The sequence below is a fragment of the Hyaena hyaena genome, unplaced genomic scaffold (assembly GCF_003009895.1).
Source record: "Hyaena hyaena isolate Hyena2069 unplaced genomic scaffold, ASM300989v1 scaffold_114, whole genome shotgun sequence".
NCBI lineage: Eukaryota > Metazoa > Chordata > Mammalia > Carnivora > Hyaenidae > Hyaena > Hyaena hyaena.
In genome coordinates this window covers 1,803,209-1,814,937 of record NW_024080746.1, presented here as the reverse complement: position 1 = coordinate 1,814,937, position 11,729 = coordinate 1,803,209, and the positions used below count along the sequence as shown (strand labels likewise).

At 45.2% G+C, this 11,729-nt stretch overlaps 1 protein-coding gene across 1 annotated transcript; it reads left to right on the top strand.

The window, feature by feature from the left end:
- Positions 1 to 7,380: 7,380 nt before the first annotated feature.
- On the top strand, positions 7,381 to 8,232 carry LOC120234698 (myosin regulatory light polypeptide 9-like). Its single transcript, XM_039236652.1, has one exon. It carries the CDS (start codon positions 7,423 to 7,425, stop codon positions 7,939 to 7,941), a length of 519 nt encoding a protein of 172 aa, XP_039092583.1. The 5' UTR covers positions 7,381 to 7,422; the 3' UTR covers positions 7,942 to 8,232.
- Positions 8,233 to 11,729: the final 3,497 nt, after the last annotated feature.

The window sequence follows — 11,729 nt, the reverse complement described above, 5'->3', positions numbered from 1 at the left end:
CCCCCCGGCCCACGTTCAGAGAGCTTCCTAGGCTGACCAGGACCCAAACCAGAACGACACCTCGGTGCAGAGGCAACTCCTTATACGGCTCCACCCCTTTAAGAACTGTCTGTATCTCTTTTCGGATGAATGACACCCTTGGGGGCGGCGGGGGGGGGGATCCTTCTTTGCAAATTCTCGGTTTCCTATTTCCCCATCTCCCATTCCCCTTCTATTTCAGAAGGCTGCAAGGCTGTGTGGTTCTTCCTGAGCCTTTCTTATTCTCTTCTTTCTGTCTGCCCTGCTGCCCCAGTCCCGTGTTACATGTTTATAGCTTCGGAAAGCAAGCTAAGAGGCCGTGGGGAAGGGCTAGGTTGTCATCTTCTGGAAATGCAGATGGAGTTTCCTCCTCCCTGCGCCTCCAACCTGCAAAGCCCTGACTTTTCTACAGGTTGCCCGTTTCCCTTTATCACACCGCGCCCTCCGCTGGCCTTATGCTTTGTTTATTATCCCTTGAGGTTATATCCCCCTTTAAGAGAGAAAAAGAGTCTGATATGGAGAACAAAGAAAGTTATGGCCTTTTAAAGTACTTTTATGGAGGCTTTTCATGAACTTTACAAACGGAGTAAAAAACAAGTGTGAAAGGATTTTTCAAGGAAGGAACATGCTTTTGCAATTTGCTGGAAGTTTTCCCTTGTGTTCCAGAAAAGCAGCCTCCCCATTACTCACCAGGGAGGCACGCGGGCCAGGGAGGAAGGGGGTTCAGCGAATAAAAACAGGCCTTCCCCCCCATCCATGTGCAAACAACACTTAATAATCAAATTGAAAAAACACACAAATGAAATTAAAACGTTTTCCAAATGGGTTGCAGCCCTGAGGCCAGACTTCATGGGGCCGTGGCTGGGTGAATTTGTATCTTTGCCTTAATTGGGCTCCAGGCAAAGTGGCTGTGGGGGAAGCCAGATTCTGGTGTCAACAGCAAGGTAGGACACAGCCACTGGAGGCAGGGATGCCTGCTGGGAGCCAGCACCCCAGCCTTCTGTTGTTTCTTCTCCCTGGGGTGTCATCCGTCTCCTGGGACTCAGTTTATCAACCTGGCCAGACCTCTCCTACATGCAGAGAGCCCCCGCTTGCCCCCGTAACTGCGCTGGGTTACTCACTCACTCCTTCGTTCACTCGGTCCCAGCAGCACGTGGACTTGCTATCTTTTCTCCAATCTTAAAACAAAGACAAGGAAAAAAACCCAAAAGCCAAAACTTCTCTTGACCTCACTTCCCCTTTGGGTGTGAACCGATCTCTCGGCTCCTGTTTCAGTTGTCTGTTCTAATCTCTCCTGCACTCCCTGTGCTGGGGCTCTTGCCTGCCTCCCCTCTCCTGCCCTCCCCCCCACCGCCCCCCATCTGAACTGCCCCACTGAGGTCAGTGTCAGCTGTCCGCTTGTGTGGGTAAATCAGGTCTCAGGCCTCATCCTCGACTTACCAGCACAGGGGGCCAATGCCTCCCCTCAGGGTCACTGTTCTCACTTGACTTCACTCCACCACTTTCTCTGGGTTCTCTCCTCCGTGCTGGCCAGTCCTCCAGAAACACCTTCGCTGGTCCCTTCTTTTCTCCCGACTTCTTGCCTCCGAGCACCCCAGGGTGCACTTCTGGGACCTCCTCTTTACACTCATTTCCTTGGTGATCTCATTCAGTTTCATGGCGTTGGAAGTATTGCATATGCTGATGACCCCCACATTCTGATCTCCTTTCCTAGCTGCTCCCCTGAATTTCCGACTTGGGTACCCAACAGCCTACCCAACAAATCTCCACTTGGATGTCAGATAGACATTTCAACCCTGGCATGTTGAAGATCAAGTCAAGTCCAAGGTCTTACAATGACCCTCCTTGAAACTTTCCTCTAGCCTCAGTGGGTTCCTTGCCATTCCTTGAAAAATCGAGACAGTCTCTAAACAAATAGGCTGCAGAGTGGCCAGGGCTATGCGTGTGAGGTGCAGTAGGTTATAATGAGAACAGGACGATAACTAAGAGGACCTGATCAGATCTGAGCAGTTTGCTCAAAGCAATCACTCAGACCGCAATGCAGGAAACAGACCAGAGGGAATGAGAGCTGATACACAAGCCTAAGTAGGAGACAGGTAGGAATTGATGATGTCATCCCAAACTGCTTGTTACCGTTTCCTAACACGGCTCTAGTTTTGCCCATCTAGCCACATAATTACCTAGGTGCGAAGTCAAGAGCCACCACCTTCATTTGGGACCTCACAATTGCGGCAGTGCTGTTACCTGCTGGCTCCCTCTACTTTGTCTTCATTGTGGAGGGGACGGACTTCTCTTCCCCTTCTGCTTCTGTCCCCCTCTCCTCCCTGACTTTCTGGAGTTGTCAACCCCAAAAGTAAGGGAATTTAGTATCGCAATGTAACTTAGAAGGCCCCCCATGCCATGTGTGGATGCTGAAACTCTGCGAGCCAATTTACTTTTACACCTGAAAGTTTTGTTTGAGACAGTCCGATATCCAACAGATGATCATCTTCATTTGGTATCCCTTCTCTTCAGTCCGCAAGACCCCAGGTCTCTTCTGTCCCCCATCTGGCAGTTGGACTGGTGAAGGTAGTGACTGGCACCCAGGGAGAGGCCTGTTGTGGAGTGCAGTGGGAAGGGCAGAAGAAGGAAACTGAGAGTTCATAGGCTAGCCAGGGGTCAGGAAAGACCCCAGGAGGAGTTTCTCTGGTTCTCTTTGCTGGCCGAAGGACAGCTGTAGGATCAGTCCTGAAGGGGAGCAAAGTTTTCCACCCCAAAATATGCCTTTTGGGCAAAGGGATTATTTCAGACTTATTATTTTCAAGAAACAGCAGACATAGGAGAAGCTCTAAGAACTGAGGAGAAGTTACCCTTTTGTAAGAAACATTTGCAGTTGACCCTTGAATGACATGAATTTGAACATCCTACTTAGAGGAGGATTTTTTGATAAAGTACAGTACTGTAAATGTATATTTTTTCCTTATAATTTTCTTAATAACATTTTCTTCCCCCTAGCTTATTTATCATAAGAATACAATATGTAATACATAGAACATATAAAATATATGCTAATTTATGTAATTAGTCAGGTCAGCAGTATGATTTTAGTGGTTAAGTTTTGGGGGAGTTAAAGTTCTATGTGGATTCTTGTCTGCACGGGGGTGGGCACCCCTACTTGCCTTGTACAACTCTCCCTTTGGAAGAGTGTCTCCATCTCTGTACCAGGAAGAGAAGGATAACTAAATCTCTAGAAATTTATCAGTGGAGAAAGCATGGGCTTAAATCTGCATAATAACCGTACCTTTGTTTCTTGCACTTTGCCTCATAACCTCCCACAACTGGCTTTCCCTCCACCCTCACATCATCTTTTGTCTTTAGCTGGAGATTCTATTTAAGGTGGTGACTTGGGCCACTTCAGGGAGTTACTCAGTTTTCCTGGATATCTCCCATGTATATAGGAGGTAGACATGTTACTAAACTTCTATTTGCTTTTCTCTTGTCTTTTATTACAGGAGGAGTCTCAGCCAAGACCCTAGAAGAGTAGAGAGAAAATGATTTTTCCTCCCCTACAGTCGCAATGTTTTAGAGGATAGTGTGACATGGGAAGAGTTAAGTTATCCAGGGAGCCCACCCAAAACCCCTCAACACACTTCAGACTCAAAATGGGCCAGACCATATCACTTGAACTTTATTAGGAAGTAAATGAACTTTCTTCAAAGGTATATGCACAGTCGTGTGCATGTGCTTCCTGGTTAAAGGGTGGGAACATGCCCCTAACATTCCCCCCTCTCAAACATGAACAGATATCTAGATTCCTCCAGCATGGTAGACAAAAGGCTAAGTAGGTGAATGAATGGATGAACATATGAGTGCTGGGCATTGTGGGCTATACCATCATTCAAGGCAGGGGAGATGCTTCCTCCTTTCTGAGAGTCAAGATCATAGGCAAGGAAAAGGTCAAGGGTATACAATACGGTATTTGAGAAGGAAAGACAGCACTAACAGGGAGCGAGCAGAGCCAGGAAAAGGAGGGAAAGGAAGATGGCTGGGGAACTAAGACCCGCCTTTTAGGTTTCCCATGGCTTTACTATAATTACTCAATCCTTGGCCTGTAGAAGAGTAGCTCTTCAAAGGGCTCAGATTTTTTTTTTTTTTTTTTTTTTTTTTTAATCTGAAGCTGAGTCCATTCCAACTGTAAAACACTCTGCTTCTCTGGTCCTCAGCCTTGAGCACAAGTAGAAAGGGTGCCAGGTTGAAAGTGTAAAGGGAAGTTCAGCTGGCTTAAGCCTTCCCATTTAGGTCTATCTAGGTAGATGTAACAGAACAAGAGGGTTTGCCTTTCAAATGTTTAGCCGTGGTTGAGTCACCTCCACAGAGACCCCAAGGACATAAGGACACAGTAGCCACCAGAAAGTACTTTAAGGTCACATCTTGGTGTTGGATCTTTCCCTGGAACAAATGGACAATAAAGTCAACATTGACTAATATTCCCCAAGTCCCCACAGAGCCTGGGCTTGAAGAACCCAAAGGTAGTCCTTAAAATATTTGTCCTTGAATATTTATGGGGTTCTGTCAGTGGGCTCCATGATATGTGGAGGAGAGAGACGAACAAGATGAGCTCCCTTCTTCTTTATAGTTTAGTAAGGCAGGAAGACAATGACACAAATGATTGTGATTCAGTGAAGGAAGAACTATAAGAGAGCATAGTGTGTGGGGCAGAGGGAATACAGAGGAGGGCCTGGCCACCTCTCCATGATTATTGGAGAGAAACTTTTGAAACGGGTCTTGACAGTTGAGTAGAAATTCTTCAGAAAGGGGGTGTAAAAGATACCTCTGGGTTGATTCTCCAGCTAGAAGGAGCAAGTCATATAAAAAGATATGGGGATAAAAAGAAATGAAAGCAGAGATCTGAACAAATACTTGCACACCAATGTTCACAACAGTGATCTTCATAGTCAAAAGACGGAAACTACCGAAGTGTCAACTAACAGATGGAGGGATAAACAAAATGTTGTATGCATATACAATGGAATATTAATTATTCTTTAAAAAGAATGAAATTCTGAGGTGCCTGGGTGGCTCAGTTGGTTAAGCACCTGACTCTTGATTTTGATCTCACCATTCATGGGATCAAGCCCCCTATTGAGCTATGTGCTGACAGCATGGAGCCTGCTGGAATATTCTCTCTCTCTCTCTCTCTCTCTCCTTCTGCCCCTCCTTCCCATCTCTCAAAATAAAAATATTAAAAAAGGAAAGAAATTCTGACACATGCTACAACATGGATGAGCCTTGAAGACATTATGCCACATGAAAAAAGCCAAACACAGAAGAACACACATTGCATGATACCAAGGTACCAAGAATGATCAATATATGGAGACAGAAGGTGGCATGGTGGCTACCAGGGCTAGAGGAGAAGGATATGGGGGATTATTGTTTAATGAAGGTAGAGTTTGAGCTTGGGATGATGCAAAGTTCTGGAGATAGACGGTAGTGATGGTTTTACAACAATGTAAATGTACTCCATATCACTGAATTGTGCACTTTATTTTTAATTTAATTTTTATTTTTTTACATTTATTTATTTTGAGAGACAGAGTGAGACAGAGTGTGAGTGGAGAACGGACAGAGAGAGCAAGAGACACAGAATCCAAGGCAGGCTCCAGGCTCTGAGCAAACGTTCAGCACAGAGCCTGACGCGGGGCTCAAACCTACCAACCGTGAGATCGTGACCTGAGCCAAAGTCGGAAGCTTAACCGACTGAGCCACCCCGGCACCCTGAATTGCACACTTTAAAATGGCTAAAATGGTAACTTCTATGTTATCTAGGTGTTACTACAGGTTTTTTTAATTGACAAGAGAAAAAGATGTGGGAATAGGAGTGATCGTGGTATATTTGGAGAAAGTCAACACAGATGTGGCTGAAGCTTCAGGTGGGATGCCAGAATGATGAGCCAAGCTTAGTCCAGGTAATGGAAAGCCCTGTACTCGAGAAGGTGAGACTTCACATCAGGGGAACGGAAAGTTCACTGAGCTGGGAAGCAGGAAAGTACCACGATGTTTCAGGAAAGTTCTAGCCTTCGCAGAAGAAAGACCAGAGGTAAAAGGCTAACTAAGAGGCACTGCAGGAGTCTCTATGAGACAGGAGGGGAACAGGAACTTGCCATGGAGTTGAAAAGGTGGTAAGAAGATGAAGTCGAACTGATGAAAACGTACATCTGTGGAACTGATGGTGAGGCTGAAGGAGAATGGGAAGCTGAGGACGTTCCTGAGGCTTCTGGTCTGAGATGAAGAGGACAGTGGGACCAGCCACCAACTTAAGGATTTTAGGAAGGAAGGGCATTTTATGGGGAAGAATATAATTTTGATTTAAGACATATTTAAGACATATACTGGCATGTGATTATATGATGTCATTTGTTTGTCTCCAGGTCTTTCACTGTGTTCTTGTCTCTACAGCTAGATATTTTTTTAAAATTATTTTTGATAATGTTCATTTTTGAGAGATAGAGAGAGAGAGAGAACAAGCAGGGGAGGGGCAGAGAGAGAGGGAGACACAGAATCCAAAGCAGGCTGCAGGCTCTGAGCTGTCAGCACAGAGCCCAACATGGGGCTCAAACTCATGAGCTGTGAGGTCATGACCTGAGCCGAAGTTGACGCTCAACTGACTGAGCCACCCAGGCACCCCTGCAGCTAGATATTTAAACACACAGTTCTGGTGCATTCATGCATGCGTGCATGCATGCATGCATTCATCCAGTGTTTATGGAGCCCATCCACATTGCTTATCGCACTTCTTTGATTTTCAGCTCCACCCCAATATCAAGAACAAGCAGTGAATCTAGGCATGGAACACTGGTGTTCTGCTGGTGCTTTTCATTCTTCAATAACTTCTTCCCCCAAAAGAAAATGAGTCGGGAGTGTAACAAGGCTCTCTCTATGCCTACATTTCATTTAAATTCTCACAACCACCAAGGAGCATCTGGATGTCTCAGTCTGTTAAATGTCTGACTTCAACTCAGGCCATGATCTCAAGATTTGTGAGTTTGAGCCCTGCATTGGGCTTTGTGCTGACAGCTTGGAGCCTGCTTTGGATTCTGTGTCTCCGTCTATCTCTGCCTCTCCCCTACTCTCACTCTGTCTCTCTATCTCTCAAAAATAAGTAAACATTAAAAGATGGGCATGGGGGGGAGGGGAAGGGGGGTGATGGGCATGGAGGAGGGCACTTGTGGGGATGAGCACTGGGTGTCATATGGAAACCAACTTGACAATAAACTATTTTAAAAAAAAAGTTGTTTTTCATTCCCACCACCACCCAGTGCGATCTCCTGACTGCTATTCTTTATTGCGGAGGGAAGAATGATAAAAGGATGGCAGACTGAAGTGCTGGGATTCTTGCGGCTGTGCAGGGATTTAACCGCCACCATGTCGAGCAAAAGGGCAAAGACCAAGACCACCAAGAAGTGCCCCCAGCGCGCAACATCCAATGTGTTTGCCATGTTTGACCAGTCACAGATTCAGGAATTCAAAGAAGCTTTCAACATGATTGATCAGAATAGAGATGGTTTCATTGACAAGGAAGATTTGCATGATATGATTCCTTCCTTGGGGAAAAATCCAACTGATGAGTATCTGGATGCCATGATGAATGAGGCTCCAGGGCCCATAAATTTCACCATGTTTCTCACCATGTTTGGTGAGAAGTTAAACGGCACAGATCCGGAAGATGTCATCGGAAACGCTTTTGCTTGCTTTGATGAAGAAGCAACTGGCACCATCCAGGAAGACTACCTGAGGGAGCTGCTGACAACGATGGGAGACCGGTTTACGGATGAGGAGGTGGATGAGCTGTACAGAGAAGTGCCTATCGACAAAAAGGGGAATTTCAATTACATTGAGTTCACGTGCATCCTTAAACATGGAGCAAAAGACAAAGATGACTGAAAAGAACTTCAAATTCCAGCCAAATGTTCCTTGTTGCCACTTTGGGTATTTCTGAGAGGTTCTCTTAGAGTCTTTTGCATGCCCTTAGCTTTGCAGCTTTTGCCTTTCTTGTTGTATTTATTCTCAGCCATTTGGGGCACATGCATCTCTATATTCAGACTGGAAATGGAACTTTTTGATTTTCAGAATAGAAAATAGGGCAATTTAACTTACCAGCCCCTCCCCCCCAATAACTGCAGTCTACACAGAGTCAGTATATTTTTTCAGAGAAAGTTATTCACTCAATTTTTTCTGAACCATAATTAAACTTTATGATAAAAAAAAAAAAAGGATGGCAGGAAACCTTTGAGGGTGAGGACTAAGTTCATTATGATTGTGATTATTGCGTAACAGGCATATACATAAGTCAAAACTTACCAAATCGTACATTTTAAATGTGTGCAGTTCCTTGTCTGATAACTACACCTCAATCAAGCTGTTTTATAAAGTTTGGGTCAATAACAACAAAGTGACTTTTGAGAAGGTGTCTTTGGCTGAAAACAAATCCATAATTGTGATATGAAAACCAGACAAAAGCCTGTCTTTTTGTGTTTTCTTTCATTCCTTTTCTTACTGATTTAACTTGTTTCCCTTTTTTTTTTTTTTTTTAGTTACCACTTTTCCCCTCTTATCTGCTCCAGAACTGCTTTGGTTCACATAGAGCAATTCTATTCTTTTGTTTGTGTGTTTCAGTTCATTATGATTGTGATTATGTAGGGCAAATTTACCCTTTTTAGTGTACATTCCTGTGTGTTTTGCCAAACACACACACATGTGATCTGCCACCCCAATCAAGATAGAGAACATGTCCATCCCTTCCAAACATGTCAATCCCCTCCCCTTGGCCAGCTTCTGGAAACCACTGTTGTGTTTTTTTTCTGCACAGTTTTCCTTTTTTCAGAATATCATATAATTGGAATTATATAGCACGTAGCCTTTGGAGGTTGCTTCTTTCGCTTGGCACAGAGTTTTTCAGCCTCAGCACTTGGACATGGGGGCTGGATCCCTTTGTTGTGGGGGCTGTCCTATGCATTGTACATTTTAGTAGCATCCAGGCCTCTGCCCACTAGATGGCATCTTCATCCAGTGGCGCCTCCCTCCTCAACTGCCATAACCAAAAATGTCTTCGGATATTGCCAAATGTCGCTTGGGAGGCAGAACTGCCCGTGGGTGAGGACCACTGACCTAGTGCAGCGCATCTGAGATCACACGTGCTGGTTCCTGTATCCGTTTGATTCTTGTTACTTACACAGTCGTAACTCCTACCACGTAAGGTCCGTGCAAAATGCGACAATGCAGAACAAATCCAAACACCTGAATGGACACAGACCAACGACATGGGTGGAACAGACCTCTCTGGGATGAAGAATGAACTGGTATAAAGATGGCAGGTTCATTTTCCTCGGAAGACATTTCTTCCTCTAGACAAAGGCTTCAGTTATGGCACCAACTGCTTTCAATCTGAAAAAGAAGTGTTGGCTAAAATATCTATGGCCACTGAACTCCCCATAAAGTAGCCACATTCAGGTGTCGACAGCTGAGAAGGTGGCGGGGGCGGGGTCCGTGAGGGGCAGTGTCCTTCCTCCTGGGTGGGGTGAGCTTCTTGGTCTATCTCTTGGGGTCTCATGTACAAAGCAGGGATTATAACACTGGCAGGATGGTTGGCATGCTACGGGGAAGTGCCAGGAAACGGAGGAAGGAGGCGAGTCCAGCCTTCTGCAAGTGGCTGGGCGGGCACAGCCATCTTACCACTCTGGTTTCCACTGTTGGCTTGTTGGCTCAGCTGTGCATACTTCATGCCTCTGTCCACTAATGGCCTGCACCCACTTAATTGCGTGTGACCACACATCTGCTGTGTGGTGAACAGCAGTCGTTGGGCTTAAGGGGTGGCGAAGGGCTCTCAGCAGGGAAATGTTCTCCAGCATTCTGGAGCAGGGAATGGTGAGCTAAAAATGCCCTGTGCTTGGCCAGACATAGTGCATTTGGGATTCGTGCTGATTGCATGGAGACGCTGAAGTTTCTGTTTGGAACAAAAACCTTTCAAGGGGAAGCATTAGAGGACTGGGCCTTTGCATTTTCTTTTAGAAAAACACTGTTTATAATAATAACAATCACATGATCTTGCAAAGCTGCGTTTGTTGACTGATTAAGTAAATAAGTGAATAAATATAGTATACAGCCAGCCCCAGGCAAAATGGGAAAGAGATAAAGCTGGTCACGGGTACTTACAGACTCTTTTCAGGAGCCCTTTTCTTGCAAACTTTAACAAACTCAACAGATATTGAATGAGCAGCTCCCTTGCTGTAGGCTCTGTGCTGGGTGGTAAGAGGGAGGAATGGCATACGTACATCAAATCATCACATCATAAACTTTAAATATTATAATTATGTCTATTCTATCTTGTTAAAGATGGGGGGGTGCGGGAGAATGCAGGGAAAATACAACACAGGCTTCCCCCTCAAGTAGCTCACAGTTGTATTATGTGGACAGCTGGGAACAGCTGGATTGCCATGTGACCAAATGGACATTACAGGCACAGAGTGGCTCCTGCTCTTTGCCATCATGCTCTGTTGTCTCATGTCACACGGCTGAGACTTTTGACTCTCAGATGCTGAATCCTAGATTCATTCAGTCAACAAATATTATGTGTCACATACTGTTCTAGGTATTGGGTATATAGCAGTGGAAAAAGAAAAGAAAAGAAAAACAGATAAAATCTGTCTTCATGAGTCTTATAGTCTAGTGGGGAGAGACCCACAACACAAAATTAAATAAGTAAATTACATGATAGATCATACAGAGAAACAAAGGGCAAGCAAGAGAAATAGAAGGTGCAGGGAACTGGTTTGTACTTCTCATCCACCAGGGCAGTCAGGGGAGGCCTCCTACTCAAATTCTAGAATGAGTGAGAAGGTTAGATATCTTTGGAATAATCATCCCAGACAGAGAAATCGACAGGTTGAAAGATCCTGTGGTAAAAGCATGGTATTGGAGTGACATTAAGGAGACCAGTTTATGTGTGGTGGTGAAATGGCAGCAAGGGACAAGGTCTGGGTGTGGGGCGTCAGATAAGGAAGGTCTTATAGGCTACAGTGAGGGATTTACCTTCCATTCCATGTGTGACAGTGTGTGCTATGGTCGGAAAGCTTGTGTCACCTCAAAATTCCTATGTTGAAATCCTGATGCCCAATAAGATATTAGGAGGTGGGACCTTTGGGACATGATTTTTTTTTAATGTTTTATTTTTTATTTATTTCAGAGAGAGAGAGAGCGTGAGCAGGGGAGGGTCAGAGAGAGAGGGAGACACAGAATCTTAAACAGGCTCCAGGCTGTGAGCTGTCGGCACAGAGCCCGACACGGGGCTCGAACCCACGAACCATGAGATCATGACCTGAGCCGAAGTCGGACACTTAACCGACTGAGCCACCCAGGCGCTCCAACCTTTGGGACATGATTATCTCATGAGAGCAGAGACTTCATAAATGGGATTGGTGTGCTTGGAAAGCAGACTCTGTAGAGTCTCCTCAGAGACTCCCCCACTTCTTCTACCATATGAAGATACAACAAGAAGCTTGAGACCCAGAAGAGGGTCCTCCTCTGACCACAGCCAGCACCCTGATATTCCACTCCCAGCTTTCAGAACTTTGAGAAATACATTTCTGGGGTTTATAAACCACGCAGTCTGTAATATTTATTATAGCAGCCCAAAGAGACTAAGACAGCAAGCTACTGGAGCATCTGGAGCAGAG

What these genes read in the sequence shown, in the direction of transcription:
- LOC120234698 (XM_039236652.1), top strand. Translation starts at nt 7,423, where the DNA reads ATGTCGAGCAAAAGGGCAAAGACCAAGACCACCAAGAAGTGCCCCCAG.